At 42.1% G+C, this 13,709-nt stretch overlaps 1 protein-coding gene across 2 annotated transcripts in view; it reads right to left on the bottom strand.

Annotated features, from left to right (window-relative positions):
* ATAD2 (ATPase family AAA domain containing 2) overlaps positions 1–7,301 on the bottom strand; it is a 55,705-nt gene extending 48,404 nt beyond the window's left edge. For both annotated transcript variants that reach the window (XM_084864818.1, XM_084864817.1), the window contains exon 1: positions 6,962–7,301. In XM_084864818.1, the coding sequence (XP_084720944.1) occupies positions 6,962–7,129 (168 nt within the window). In that variant the 5' untranslated portion in view covers positions 7,130–7,301. The remainder of the gene's footprint in view (positions 1–6,961) is intronic.
* Positions 7,302–13,709: the final 6,408 nt, after the last annotated feature.

Genomic DNA, 13,709 nt, shown 5'->3' with positions numbered 1-13,709 from the left:
AATAAAAGGAAATTTATTACCTGTATACGGAACGGTAGTACGGTAGTTGTCAACACAAACCAGACAAACTGTGAATCCTACAGTATCAAGAATTTACTCATTTATTCAATGACAATCATGTCATAATCTTCTGGAACATCATCATAACAATCCAATTCCTGAATTTCCTGGTGAATTTCTTGTGTCTCCATTTCTTTCAGAATCAGTGGACCAAATCTCTCATGTTTAGCGTAGGGGGGGCCTTATTTTCTGAGGGATGTCTTATTTTCGGGAAAACACGATAGTATAAATGCCTTACTACTGTGAAAATTGATAAGGTTGGAAAACCAGGAAGTGTTTAAAAATCAATCCTCCCTGTCCCCATAATCTTTACCCAATTATTTCATTTTATTGAGACATTGTCATTTGATTTTGTTTTGGTCAGAATACTGATTGGTTCACAAGATAAAGATATGTATACCACAAGGATTTGTGTGAGAACTGGGAAAATACTTAATAAAATACTAAGTCATATGTACGATTTATTAACACTTTTATCAGTGTACCTTTATATGATGTATGGGTGAGCAAAAGAAGGTTTATAGTTGTAATACAAATAAATTATACAATAATTAATAAATAATAAACTATTTTGTGTACTCACAACTGTAAACCTACTTTTGCCCATCCCTATATTTAAGGACGTTTGAAAAAAAAGACACCTACACTTTTAGGTAAGTGTATTATTTTTAATAGAAACACCTACATCCTGATGGGTGGTAACATAAGATTTTCCAAGGAAAATTTGAGAATATTTCCAGATTCTCAACTTTCACAGGTACTTTTTCTTAAAACTGACTTGCCTGAGAAGGCAATCTTAACTAACAAGGCACCCTCTTTCATTTACCCAGAGCCCTATCTCTTCTCATTTTGAACCTTACCATTGTGAACTGCCTTTAGGCATTACAAACCTTCACAAAGGCAAACAAAGAAAACACTAGAGTAGGTGTTAAGTAATTGAATGACTAAGCTAAGCAACAAAATCCTTATCTTTAACTGTAAGAGGTTTCCAATTCTTTTTTCAAAATTGAAAAAAAGACCTAAATAAGCTAAGAGACCATTAAAAATAAATTTTGGCAAATGATTTTTGGTATAAAAGTCAGAAAAACTGAATAGCACTGCTAAACAAATTTCTTTCATTACATTCTACTTATTTGTATGAATGTTTTCAGTGCTTAAAATTATAAAAACAATGGAATGGATATCAAACACTGTCTATAGCAATAAAATTTATCTACAGATACAAGAATTGGGTGGGCAAATTCACACATGAAATCCTAATGAAATCTTACTTCCCATGCTTAATCATGTTAATCAAAATGTTTGATGTTTTGTTCAGTTGAATAGTAATTTTAATTCAATACACAAAAGTTTTATATCAGAGCCTTGTGATCATAGAAAAGTAGGAAGAAAATTCAAATTTTGTTTTACAAATATATAACCGGTTTGGCTCAGTGGATAGAACTTCGGCCTGCAGACTCAAGGGTCCTAGGTTCGATTCCCGTCAAGGGCATGTACCTTGGTTGTGGGCACACTCTCTATCCCTCTCTCTTCCTCTCTGTAAAAAAATCAATAAAATATATTTTAAAAATTGGGATAATGCTATTTATGTTTTGTAACTCTTTTCTAGTAATACATTTTCCCATGTTGTGAAATATTATTCTAAAATCTTTTTAAATGAATCAATAGTATCTACCCATTACATAAATGCATTTAACAAATTGCTTAATACATCACACTTAGGTTATCTGCAATTTTTGTGTGTCATAGATAAATTATCTTATGTACATTTGATTTCCAAAGAAAACTAGCGCAATTATTAAATCAAAATAATTCTCAAGAGGTAAGTTAAAAGCCAAGTCATAATGGCAATTAACACTGAATGATAAAAATGGGAACTTTCACTTTCTATTTTTTACAACATGCAGTACCAGAAAAAGTTTCCCTAAGAAGTAAAAAACAAAGAGAAAACATAATCTGAAAACAAATAAGCCTGGAGATATAATGCCCTCATTTATTCTTTGGCTAAAACCTACTTAATTATTGACAGCACTGATAATTCTTTAAAAGTGTTAAAAGAGGAAAAAAATATTTAGATTTTAAGTCTATTACAAGTTTTTAAAAAATCTCCCATATGTTGTACACATAAAGTCAAGATTAGAATATCTTTTCTAACTTTTAAGTAAATATACAATGAAAAAAACAGTATGTTCCAGAGGCTATAGCATGTTTTACTTTACCTAACTTAGAGAATAAAAAGTGTAGATAAACACAATCCAAAAGTAACATACAATCATCACCAAACTCTTTACTATCCATCCTTAACTGAGTCTTCAGTGACAGAAACAACACTAAATTTAATAAATCAGAGCCCAGACCTGAGAAAGCATAGAAATAGACAATAGCTAGTGTAACTCTGAAGGAAAAGGAAACCAGAGGGAGCATCCAAACTCATAGTAAATATAAGCAAAAGTTTAAAAAATTAAAACAAAAAATTCAGAGAATCCATACAAACCAGGAGAAAAAATCCTTAAGCCCAGTTGTGTGAGATCATATTCAAAACATAGAATGAGAGATACTGCTGATCCTCACAGCCAATTGGCTTGGAGATCAACTCTCCCCAGTGATACCACAACAAGCAAGGCTTAACAACAAGACTGCACACACAGCCCACAAAGGGCTGCACCAAGACTGTCCACCTCAGGTAACTGGGAAGGCTGAGCTACTGGGCCCTGCTAGGACACCTAGCACACAAAGCTACTCCATCAACTCAGGGAAACAGCTAAAATGCAGGGGAGAGGCAGTCCACAAAGGAAGGAAATGGAGGAAAGCAAAAGAATGGACATAAGAGTTCAAAAACCAGTTATAAGGTTTTTCAAGAATTTCCTAGAAAAGGCCGATAAAATAAACGAGAGAGGATATGAAAAGGGATCAACTAGAAATAAAGCATACACTAACTGAAATAAAAAATATACAGAATCCTAAAAACAGACTGGAAGATCGCAAGAATCAAGTCAAAGATCTGGAACACAAAGAGCCAAAGGACACTTCTCCGCAGAAGCAAGAAGACAAGAGAATCTAGAAAGTTTGAAGATAGTTTAAGCAGCCTCTGGGGCAACTTCAAGCGGACCAACATCAGAATTATGGGGGTCCCAGAAAAAGAGAGAGAGCAAGATACTGAAAACCTATTGGAAGAAATAGTGACAGAAAACTTCCCCCACCTGGTGAAAGAAATAGACTTACAAGACCAGGAAACGCACAGAACCCCAAACAAAAGGAATCCAAAGAGGACCACACCAAGACATCATAATTAAAATTCCAAGAGCAAAAAGACAGAGAGAATCTTACAAGCAGTAAGAGAAAAGCAGTTAGTTACCTATAAAGGAGCACCCATACGATTGTAAGCTGATTTCTCAACAGAAACCATGCAGGCCAGACAGGAATGGCAAAAAATATTCAAAGTGATGAATAGCAAGAACCTACCACCAAGATTACTCTACCCAGCAAAGCTATCACTCAGAATTGAAGGCCAGATAAAGAGCTTCACAAATAAGAAAAAGCTAAAGGAGTTTATCATCACCAAAACAGAATTATATGAAATGCTGAAATTATTTAAGAAGAGGAAGAAGATAGATAAAAATTATGAACAAATATGTAACTATCAACAAGTGAATCTAAAAACCAGGGGAAATAAAAAATCTAATGAATAGTATTAACTGGTGAATATAATGGAATCAGAGGTATGGAAAGGGAGTGGACTGATGATTCTCAGGGAAAAGGGGAGTGGGGGATGCAGGAAGAGACTGAACAAAAATTGTACACCTATGGATGAGGACAGTGGGGGGTGGGGAAAGGGCAGAGGGTGGGGTGGGAACCTGGTGGAGGGGAGCAATGGAGGGAAAAAAGAGGAACAATTATAATAATCTGAACAATAAAGATTTATTTAAAATAAATTAAAAAAAAAAAAAACATAGAATGAGGACCCAGCCAGTGTGGCTCAATGGTTGAGTGTTGACCCATGAACCAGGAATTCACAGTGTGACTTGCAGTCAGGGCACATGCCCAGGATGCAAGCTCAATCCCCAATAGGAGGCGTGCAGGAGACAGCTGATTGATGATTCTCTCTCATCACTGATGTTTCTATCTTTTTCTTCTTTTCTCTCTCTGAAGTAAAAAACAATGTGTGTGTGTGTGTGTGTGTGTGTGTATATGTGTATATACATGTATATAATTTTAAATGTAGAATGTGGTTAATAAATAGATGACTATAGGCAGGTACCTTCAAAATTTTAAAAAAAAAAAAAGGTCAGCCTCTGAGATTAGCTGGAAAAAAAAATCCACTCTAATATGAATAAATTTAACCATCTTTAAAAGTAACTTACCCTAAGAAATACTCTATCAATGACTGTGGTTGAAGAGACTAAAAAATACTATTAGACCTAAACAAAACCAGGGTGTTAAGCTTCTGAAATACATGTTAAATGCCCCCAAAAAGGGGGCAAGCTATAATTTAACCAAATGCATTGAATGTAATGTCCCCAAGTTAGAAAATAGTCTAATCACAAAGGTATGTTTCTTATTTGGTAATGGTGGGCTTTGTCAACAAGAATACATCACTCTTCAGGATTATCCATTTATTTTTATTCAAACCCATGCTCACTTGGTCCAGAGAGTATTTATAAAAGAGAGGAATACTATGTCTCAAAAAGATATAAACCAGGCCTGGAAAAAAAAAAACCTTTCTACCCTACAACAGCTAGCCGAATGCTAATTGCTCAACCACCACGTCACAGAAATGACATTTATGGCAAATAGTCTCTATACATTTTGCTGTTAGTTCCCTTTGCTAGACTAAGCTCTGTTAGAGCAAGCACAATCCACAACACATATGTACATAAGGGTGGAAAGCAGGGAGACCAGTCTAAAACCTGTTTTAATAATCCAGGAAATAATGTCTTGAATCAGCATGGCAATAATGAGGAGCTGAGAAGTGGTCTGAATACATGGTGAAAGCAAGCCAACAAAACTTGCTAATATAAAATGAAAGAGGAGTCAAGGATGACTCAAAGGCTTTTGGCCTGAGGAACTGGAAAGACAGAGTGGCCATTATCTGACTGTGGTCTTAGTAACTGGCAATGACCGAGTCCTCACTACAGTTCTTGCCAAGTGTTCAGGTCATCTCCTTACATGCATGATCACATTTAATTCACACTGCCCATGTGGTGGGTATCACCTTTTAACATGTAGGAATCTGATTACTGGTAAGTTGAGATTCAACCTAACAGCTGTTCTGAGCACCCAATACATTATCACAGCCACAGGATCCAGCATTGTCCTCAAAATGGTAAACATTCCATACATATCTTCCGAAATAACTACTTTTTTGAACATAGGCTGAGTTCAGTGCAGAAATAAAGCATCTGGCCTCCCCCAGATCTCTGCCAGCTTCTGCACATGCTGGAGAAACAGACCCTGAAAGTCAGGAAATCCTTTTCATAATTCAGAACCACAATTTCAGAGATGGAACAGGAACTCTAACGATGCCCCGCTGTAGATGCAGCATCCACCACAGAAACTGACAACTCTTGCCTAGAGCGTAGGCCTGCGGACTGAAGGGTCCCAGGTTCGATTCCGGTCAAGGGCATGTACTTTGGTTGTGGGCACATCTCCCAGTAGGGGGTGTGCAGGAGGCAGTTGATCGATGTTTCTCTCTCGTCGATGTTTCTAACTCTCTATCCCTCTCTCTTCCTCTCTGTTAAAAATCAATAAAATATATTAAAAAAAAAAAAAAGAAACTGACAACTCTTGTCAGATCGTGAACGCCCCCAACACCACGTTCTGTCCCTTCCCCCTCCCTCCCACCTCCTGCTGGGTCTCTCATTCCCACTTCCAGCTCCTAACCCTCTCTCTGGCCCTACTCCTGCCCTCACCTCCCACCCAACCCCCCTCATCAGCACTAGACTTCCCGCTGCCTTCCCTTCCCTAGTGCTGCCTCCTCCGCTTCTCCAACCTTTAGGGCGAATGAGGTCCCCTCCACCTGCGCCTCCTGCAGGGGCGGGGCGTGGAGGGGACGCTCCCTGGAAGGAGAAGCCCCTCTGTCAGTCTTTCAAAGGCGGATCAACTGCTGCAAGCCCTTGGAAACTTCCCTACAGACGCTGCTGGGATAGGGGAGGGTTTTTGGAGGCTGAGAATCCAGGTCCCCACTGCACCGGGGAGCTGCCACGGACCGGGGTACCTTCTGGGGTCAGTGTCTTCGTCTGTGGGGCACAGAGTCCCACTCGCCCCCGCTCACGGGGCTGCGCTGGGGCTCGGGTGACGCGGCTGCGCGTGCAGGGCCGGTCTCCATCCCTCCACATTATGCAACCTGGCATGCCTTCCCCGCGCTCCCGCTCCGGAACCTCTCCGGATCGGCCCGTCCATGGAGGTCAGGGGACCCGGAGTGACAGTCCTCCGAGGCCCCGCGGTCCCCCAGCACCTCCCCTGGGCGTACACAGTGCTCAGTCAGGACCTGTGCGTCTCGTGCTCCATGGGTGGGTGCGAACCTAGGGCGGGAGCCCGGGCACAGAGTGTGGTGAGGTGGGGTGGGGGGTGGGGCGGCCCCCCCAAACTTGGGGCTCGCCCCCTCCACGGCGCTTCAGCTCCGGAGGGCTTGGGCTTGGGCTTCCTCTTGCGTAAAAAAAGTGGGGCGTCACGGCTCGGCCCGTTTCCCGGTGTCTTCACCCGACCCACATCCCGCGGGGCTCCGGTGTTCAGGGGCCTCCATTTTTACCCGTCCCCGACCCACAGCACGCCTCCCAACCGCCTCCCCCGCCCGCCAACTGTCACCCGGCCGCCCGCCCGCCCCCGGGCCCCACCCGAACACCGAGCCCTCGGGCAGTGCCCCTCCGGCCCGGCCCCGGGGGCCGCCCCGGCCGGTACTCACCCCCTCGGCGGCCGCGGGGACGGCGGGCTGCTCGGCGGCGCGGGCCGAGCGCAGCCGCCTCCGGCCGATCCGTTCCAAGCTGAGGAACTCGCTGGACAGGTCCAGGGAGCTCGCGGCCGAGGCGGCGGAGTGGCCGTGCAGCTCCAGGCTGCTGCGGAGGACCACCATCTTCTCCTCCCGGCCCGGGGGCCCCGGCGTGGGCGGCGGGGCCGAGCGGGCGTGCGGGCGGACGGGCAGCGGGAGCGGGGCGCTCGGGCTCTTCCGCGCTCTGAATTCTGGCGCCACTCGCTCGCGGCCCGCGGCGGCGGCGCGCGCGCCGGGGATCCCTCCGCCGCCGGCCCCGCCCACGCCGCCCCCCACCGCGGCGGGCTCCGAACTTCCCGCCCCGTCCGGGGGGCGAGGGGCTGCGGGCCACGTGGAGGGGAGCCCGCACCCACAGGACGGAGGCCCCGAGCGGGACGTGGCGAGAGGGCGCCGCCTTCGTTGCCTTACGTAGTTCCGGCTCGCGGGGCCCGGCGGAGGGACACGCCGGGGAGCGGCGCGTCGACCCGTTTGGAATTTTGGCGCGAGGCTGGCGGAGGGGGAAGGGAGGCCGCCGCTCGCTCTGATTGGCTGGCGGCGGCCCCGGCGGCTTCGCCCCGCCCCTTAGGACACCTGCCTCCAGCTTCCTCCTTGCAGGCTTCAAATGCAAAACGTGGAGCCCTCTCCTGGGTGGGATGAGGCGCTTGGCCTTTGTTGAGTTTGGGCTTGAATCCACAAGTTTTTTTTGTTGTTGTTTTGTTTTTTTTAATTGATAGCTTAACCTAAACAAGTTCAAAAGCAAAAAGAAAGGGAGTTAAAAGCGCAGGTTCTCTACCCAAAACTGCCAGGTAGGTCCCACGCATACGATCTTAAGCAAATTATCTCTCCCGGTCTTAATTTTCCTCTTTAAACTAACTATAATAATACCTAAAGTTATAAGATATTGCTATACTTCAGAACCGAGTCTACAATTATAAATGTTACTGTTATAGAATTACGGGGGCGGGGGGGGGGGGAGAAGGCTTCTTTAAGATTACAGCAGTTACTTGACTATTTTGAAATAGATAAATAACATGTTGAATGACCAGAATGGGAGTGTTCTAGTGAAACAGAAACAAAAGCTATTTATTGATGTGGCTAACTACATTTACTTAATATCGACATTTATTAAATATTTATTGAGCATCTATTATGTGCTGGGGGCACTATGCTAAGCACTGAGGATGCAGCAGTGAATAAGAAGCAAAAACGCTCCCATACAATTTCAATTCTGGTGGAAGGAGAAAGACAAACTAAACCATTTGTTTAAAAAAAAAAAAAAAAGTGGTCACAGAGAAATATAAAGTAGGGAAAGGGGAAGAAAGTGCAATTTTAACAGGGTGATTAGGGAAGTCTGACCCAGATAATAGAAGTGCAAGCAAAGGAAAGGGGAGGATAGGGAGGATCAAAAAGGAAAGAGCAGCTAATAGCAGATCCTGCAGGGCTGTGGACCTCAGCTGTTTTATTTTTTACTTTTTTTTTTATTATTATAAGTGAAATGAAAAGACATCACAAGATTTTAAACAGAGAAGTGACTTATTCTGACTTTTTAAAAGAATCCCTTTGGCTCCTGCATGGAGAAGGCAATATTTGGGACATACTTTATACTAAGAAAAATTGTTGTTTATCTGAACTTCAATTTTAATGGAGAGTCCTATATATGTGTGTGTGTGTGTGTATATATATATATATATATATATATATAGAGAGAGAGAGAGAGAGAGAGAGAGAGAGGAATGACAAGCATTCTGAAACATTTATTTTTTTCACTCAGAAATAAATATAGTGTACTTGTTTTTTAAGAGAAGAGGCTAAGGAAAGTATTTGTAAACACCCTGGTAAAATGGCGATGATCTCTACCTGGCTGTGGGAATTCCCGCTAGTTCTCTCTGCTCCCAGAACGAACCAGGTGGGTCCCTCTGTGCCCTCCGAGATGAGAACTGCACAGACAGAAAGCAGGAAAGGGGATTGGTGCTACAAGGACAACAGCAGCAAAGCCCTGGCCCGGACTCTGGCGCAGCGAGGATGATGGGATAGGAGATGCCGCAGAGGAGGACAGGGCACCCAAGCCTTCGGTCCTCTGTGGGCAGCGCTTCCCACCCTTTCCGCAGCCACGGGTGCCCCCCAAGCCACTGGTCATTTCCTCGTCGCTCCCTTCAAAACTGACTCGCCATCGTTTTTTAGTTTAGCCTCATCCCAAACAAGGTAACAGATTCGATATGTTATGATTTGGGTGCATATTAAAATAAATCCTCAGGAGCGAAAATGTAAACAAATTTTGTTCACGCACCACCTAAAGTCACCTAGTCTGCACCCAAAACTTCGGGGGAGAGTCCTATATTTCTATTTGCTAAATATGGCAATCCTAGGTAGGAGGCCACTGCAATTACCCAGGCAAGAGATAATGGTGACATAGTATGAGAGCAGTGGAGATCCTGGGAAATGGTCAAATTATGGGTATATTTGAAAGAAAGAGCAAAGTGAATTTTCTGGTTAATTAGATTTCAGCATTAGAGAAAGAGAGGAGTCATGGATGACTGTGAAGTTTGGTCTTTTGTTTGCATGGCTTTTTGTTTGAGCTAAGGAAAAGATGAAGCTACACTTAGATGAAAAATGCTATGGCTAAAGCAAGTCTGGAGGGAATATTAGGAATTCCTTTTGATGCACCTTTAAGATGTAGAATTATTATATATTCTGCACTTGAAATTTTACCTTTAAAAAGTTTTCAATACCTGAAATTCATACAAAATAAGTATTGAATGTAAACTGTGATTGGAAAATAAATTTTAAAAAATGCATATCTAGCCGAAGCCGGTTTGGCTCAGTGGATAGAGTGTTGGCCTGTGGACTGAAGGGTCCCGGGTTCAATTCTGGTCAAGGGCATGTACCTTGGTTGCAGGCACATCCCCAGTAGGGGGTGTGCAAGAGGCAACTGGTCGATGATTCTCATCAATGTTTCTAACTCTCTATACTGCTCTCTTCCTCTCTGTAAAAAAATTAATAAAATATATATAAAAATGCATATCTAAAAAAGATATTTATGAATTGTTCATAATGTCAAAAACTGAAAACAACTGTAATGTCCCTCAGTGAGGCCTCACTTAAAAAGAATGTGATGCCCTAGCTGGTTTGGCTCAGTGGATAGAGTGTTAGTCCAGACTGGAGGGTCCCTCTGTTGCAGGCTCAGTCCCTGGCCACAGTCGATGTGTCTCTCTCACATTGATGTTTCTCTCTCTCTGTCTCCCTTCCACTCTCTCTAAAAATCAATGGAAAAATATCCTCAGGTGAGGATTAACAATAACAAAAAAAGAAAATGTTATACAATCATTAAAAATTATGAATGTAACTGTTAATTATATGGGAAGTTTTAATTATATGGAAAATTATATTTGCACAATGCATTGTAAATTGTTAATAGGATCATAGAGTTCCAGATTTAAAAAGAACTATATGTGTATATTTACATTGGAAAAAACCTAGAAGAAACTACAACAAAATGTGAATGGTTAATTTCTGCATGGTAATATAAATGGTTGTTGTGTAGTTTCTTTGTACTTTTCTCAATTATTATGACTTTGCATTGACTATGTATTACTTTTATAATTAAGAAAGCTTTAAATGGCTGCTTACCAAATATAAATGGAAGAGGAAAGAATAATATTTAAAGTCAAGTGGTCTACCCTTCTGACATGTTCACATTTCTTTATAAATATTATACCTCAAATAGTGGTCCAGTGCACGGATTTGTGCACATTGAAAAGAAATTAATTAGAAAAAATACTTTAATATCGCTATTCGCCCTTTCTTTATAATCGAAGTGTCAACCAAATTCACGATCAACAATGACAGATTGAAACACACATGTGCAGTTGTTGCCAGCGAGAGCTTTATAGGTATTGTGCATGCACAAGTCAACTTAGCCTTTTATATATGTAGAATAAACTTGCTTAATTCTTCCTGCTTTCTGATGTAGCTGATCTTTTTCCAGCTCAGTGAAGCACCCCAACTTGTCTTTCAGGTAATTGTCAGAAACACAGCAGTAAATATCAACATGAAGCAGATTATTATTGTAGATCATGCAGGGAGAAAAAAGGGTAAAATATTTAACTGCAGCAGTGTTTGACTATATTCTGTACAGTGAGAAAATATGAAGTCATTTTCAAGGTCCACCATTCTTACTTCTTTTCAGTTGGGTCAAGTTTCTAAGTTTTCTAAATCTCTGTTTTTAGGCTAATGAAAGAAAATAGGATTCCACTGAGTTTCCTATCTACCTACTCCAGGACTTCTTGAGGATCAAATGAGATGAGGCAGGGGCAGTTGGTGCAGCAGGTTGATTCGTGTACCCTAAAAGGATATGTCTAAGTTATAAACTTTAGTACCTGTAAATATGACCTTATTGAAAATATTGTCTTTGCAGATGTAATTAAAGATCTTGAAAAGAGATCAGCCTGGATTTGTGGTGGGCCCTAAAAACCCAGTGATTGGTGTCATAAAAGAGAGGGAGATGTGACACAACAGAGACACTAAGAAAAGGTAACGTGAAGATGGAGGCGGGAATTTGAGTGGTACATCGTTAAACCCAGGAACACCAACGATTGCCAGCCACCACCAGTAGGAGGGAAGTATGGAAGGATTCTCCCTCAGAACCTCCAGAAGGAACCAACCCTGCTGACACCCTGATCTCAGACTTTTGGCCTCCTGAATTGAGAATTAATTTGTGTGCTTTCTCCCCACCTGGTTTGTGGTGATTTGTTACAGCAGCCTTAGGAAACCTATAGAGCTGGCCTAGAACTGGCCTTTGGCAAGTAGTATTATATTTCTTTCCTTTTCCACAGTCTTCGGCTATTGCAGATAGGAGTGACAGGATTTAGGCAAAGAAGGGGCGATGGAAACTGAGGTTCTTTCCCACACCGCCTGACTGCAAACAGGGTCAAGCTTGTTGTTGTTGTTGTTTTCCTTAAGTGTGGCAGAAAAGAGGGCTGAGGTAAGAGCTAATCATAATTCCATTACCTCATTTGAGATGAGGTCATAGGTGGGTCTCTCTCTCTCTCTCTCTCTCTCTCTCTCTCTCTCTCTCTCTCGGTAACAAAGTTGGAAAGTAAACATCAGTTTATCAGTTTGCATGGGGATTTCTTTCAGGAATGTTGCAAATCTGACCTTAGTTAAACTTTGTAGCTAATCTTACTGATTTTCCACAAAAGAAGGGAAATCATTAGTTAGTCTTCCCTAATACCACAGTCACTGACTGGTCCATGGCAGAGGAGTCTGGGACGATTGCCTCCCTCCCACCCCAATCTAAGTAAGAGGAGCAATAATATAATAGTATTGTGCTCCAACCCAGCCCAATATTGATCCCAAAGGTGAGGGTGCTCCCTTCAGAGTTCCCATAGTACACTGCTGTTCTTAGGATTTTCTGCCTTATATTGAAATTTTCCCCTTTAGTACAGGAAAGTAGCAATCTGTTAAATGCAAACTAAAATAACAATGCAAATGCCAGTTTTACACAACTATTTTGGGTTTTAAAAGTAATAATAGTACTCAATGTGATATTGAGGTATGGGGACATTTCTTTTTTTAAAATATATTTTTATTGATTTCAGAGAGGAAGGGAGAGGGAGAGATAGAAACACCAATGATGAGAGAGGATTGCACGTCTCCTACTGGGGATTGAGCCTGCAACCCAGGCATGTACCCTTGACCAGAATCAAACCCGGGACTTTTCAGTCTGAAGGCCAACGCTCTGTCCACTGAACCACACCAGCTAGACCATGAGTTCATTTCTTAAAACCAATATAACGACATGTATTAAGAAACCCAGAGCCCTGGCTGGTGTGGCTCAGTGGGTGAGCACTGTCCCATGCACCAAAAGATCACCAGTTTGATTCCCAGTCAGGGCACATGCCAGGGTTGTGGGTTAGGTCCCCAGAGTTGGGGTGTGTGCAGTGTGCAGGAGGCAGCCAATACATGTTTTTCTGTTTCTCTCTTTCCTTCCCGCCCTTCCTCCCTCTCAAAAATCAATAAAAACATATTAAATAATAATAATAAACCTGGAAAATATTAAAAACCTTTGACCCAGGAACTCTTATCTCTATCACAGCGTTTTTCAACTAGTGTGCCGCGAGATGTTGCCTGGTGTGCCGTAGGTGCAGACAAGACAAGAATTTTATAATTTTTCACTATTTTGTTTACTTAATATTTCATAATAAAGTAATTATAAAATACTTTCTTTGTGTTTATTTGATTCCTATTCAAGAGAATTACTTTATGTATAGTCAATATAGGTACAGAGTTAAATTTTTTAACATTTTCTAATGGTGGTGTGCCTCGTGATTTTTTTCATGAAACAAGTGTGCCTTTGCCCATAAAAGGTTGAAAAACACTGCTCTATCATCCTAACAGGATAATCAGAGCCATGGACCAAGATTGTCTAGAAATCAATGGAAAAAATATCCCCAGGTGAGGGTTTAAAAAACACACACCACACAACTGGGCCCGCTGCTTTATTGGAATAAAATTATATTGTTTGTACTGTAATCCAACAATTAATTCTTCCAACAATTTGAAATTAAGACCATTTGGCATGAAATGGGCTTCGTTAAGCCACTCAAGGCCCCTAAGTAAACACCTTTCTTGCCTGGCCGGTGTTGCTCAGTGAGCACGGACCTGCTTGGAATGAATCGCCCCGCCG

This window comes from Pipistrellus hanaki (assembly GCF_964339955.1).
Source record: "Pipistrellus hanaki genome assembly, chromosome: 17".
NCBI classification, from domain to species: domain Eukaryota; kingdom Metazoa; phylum Chordata; class Mammalia; order Chiroptera; family Vespertilionidae; genus Pipistrellus; species Pipistrellus hanaki.
This window is presented reverse-complemented; position numbering and strand designations above follow the sequence as displayed.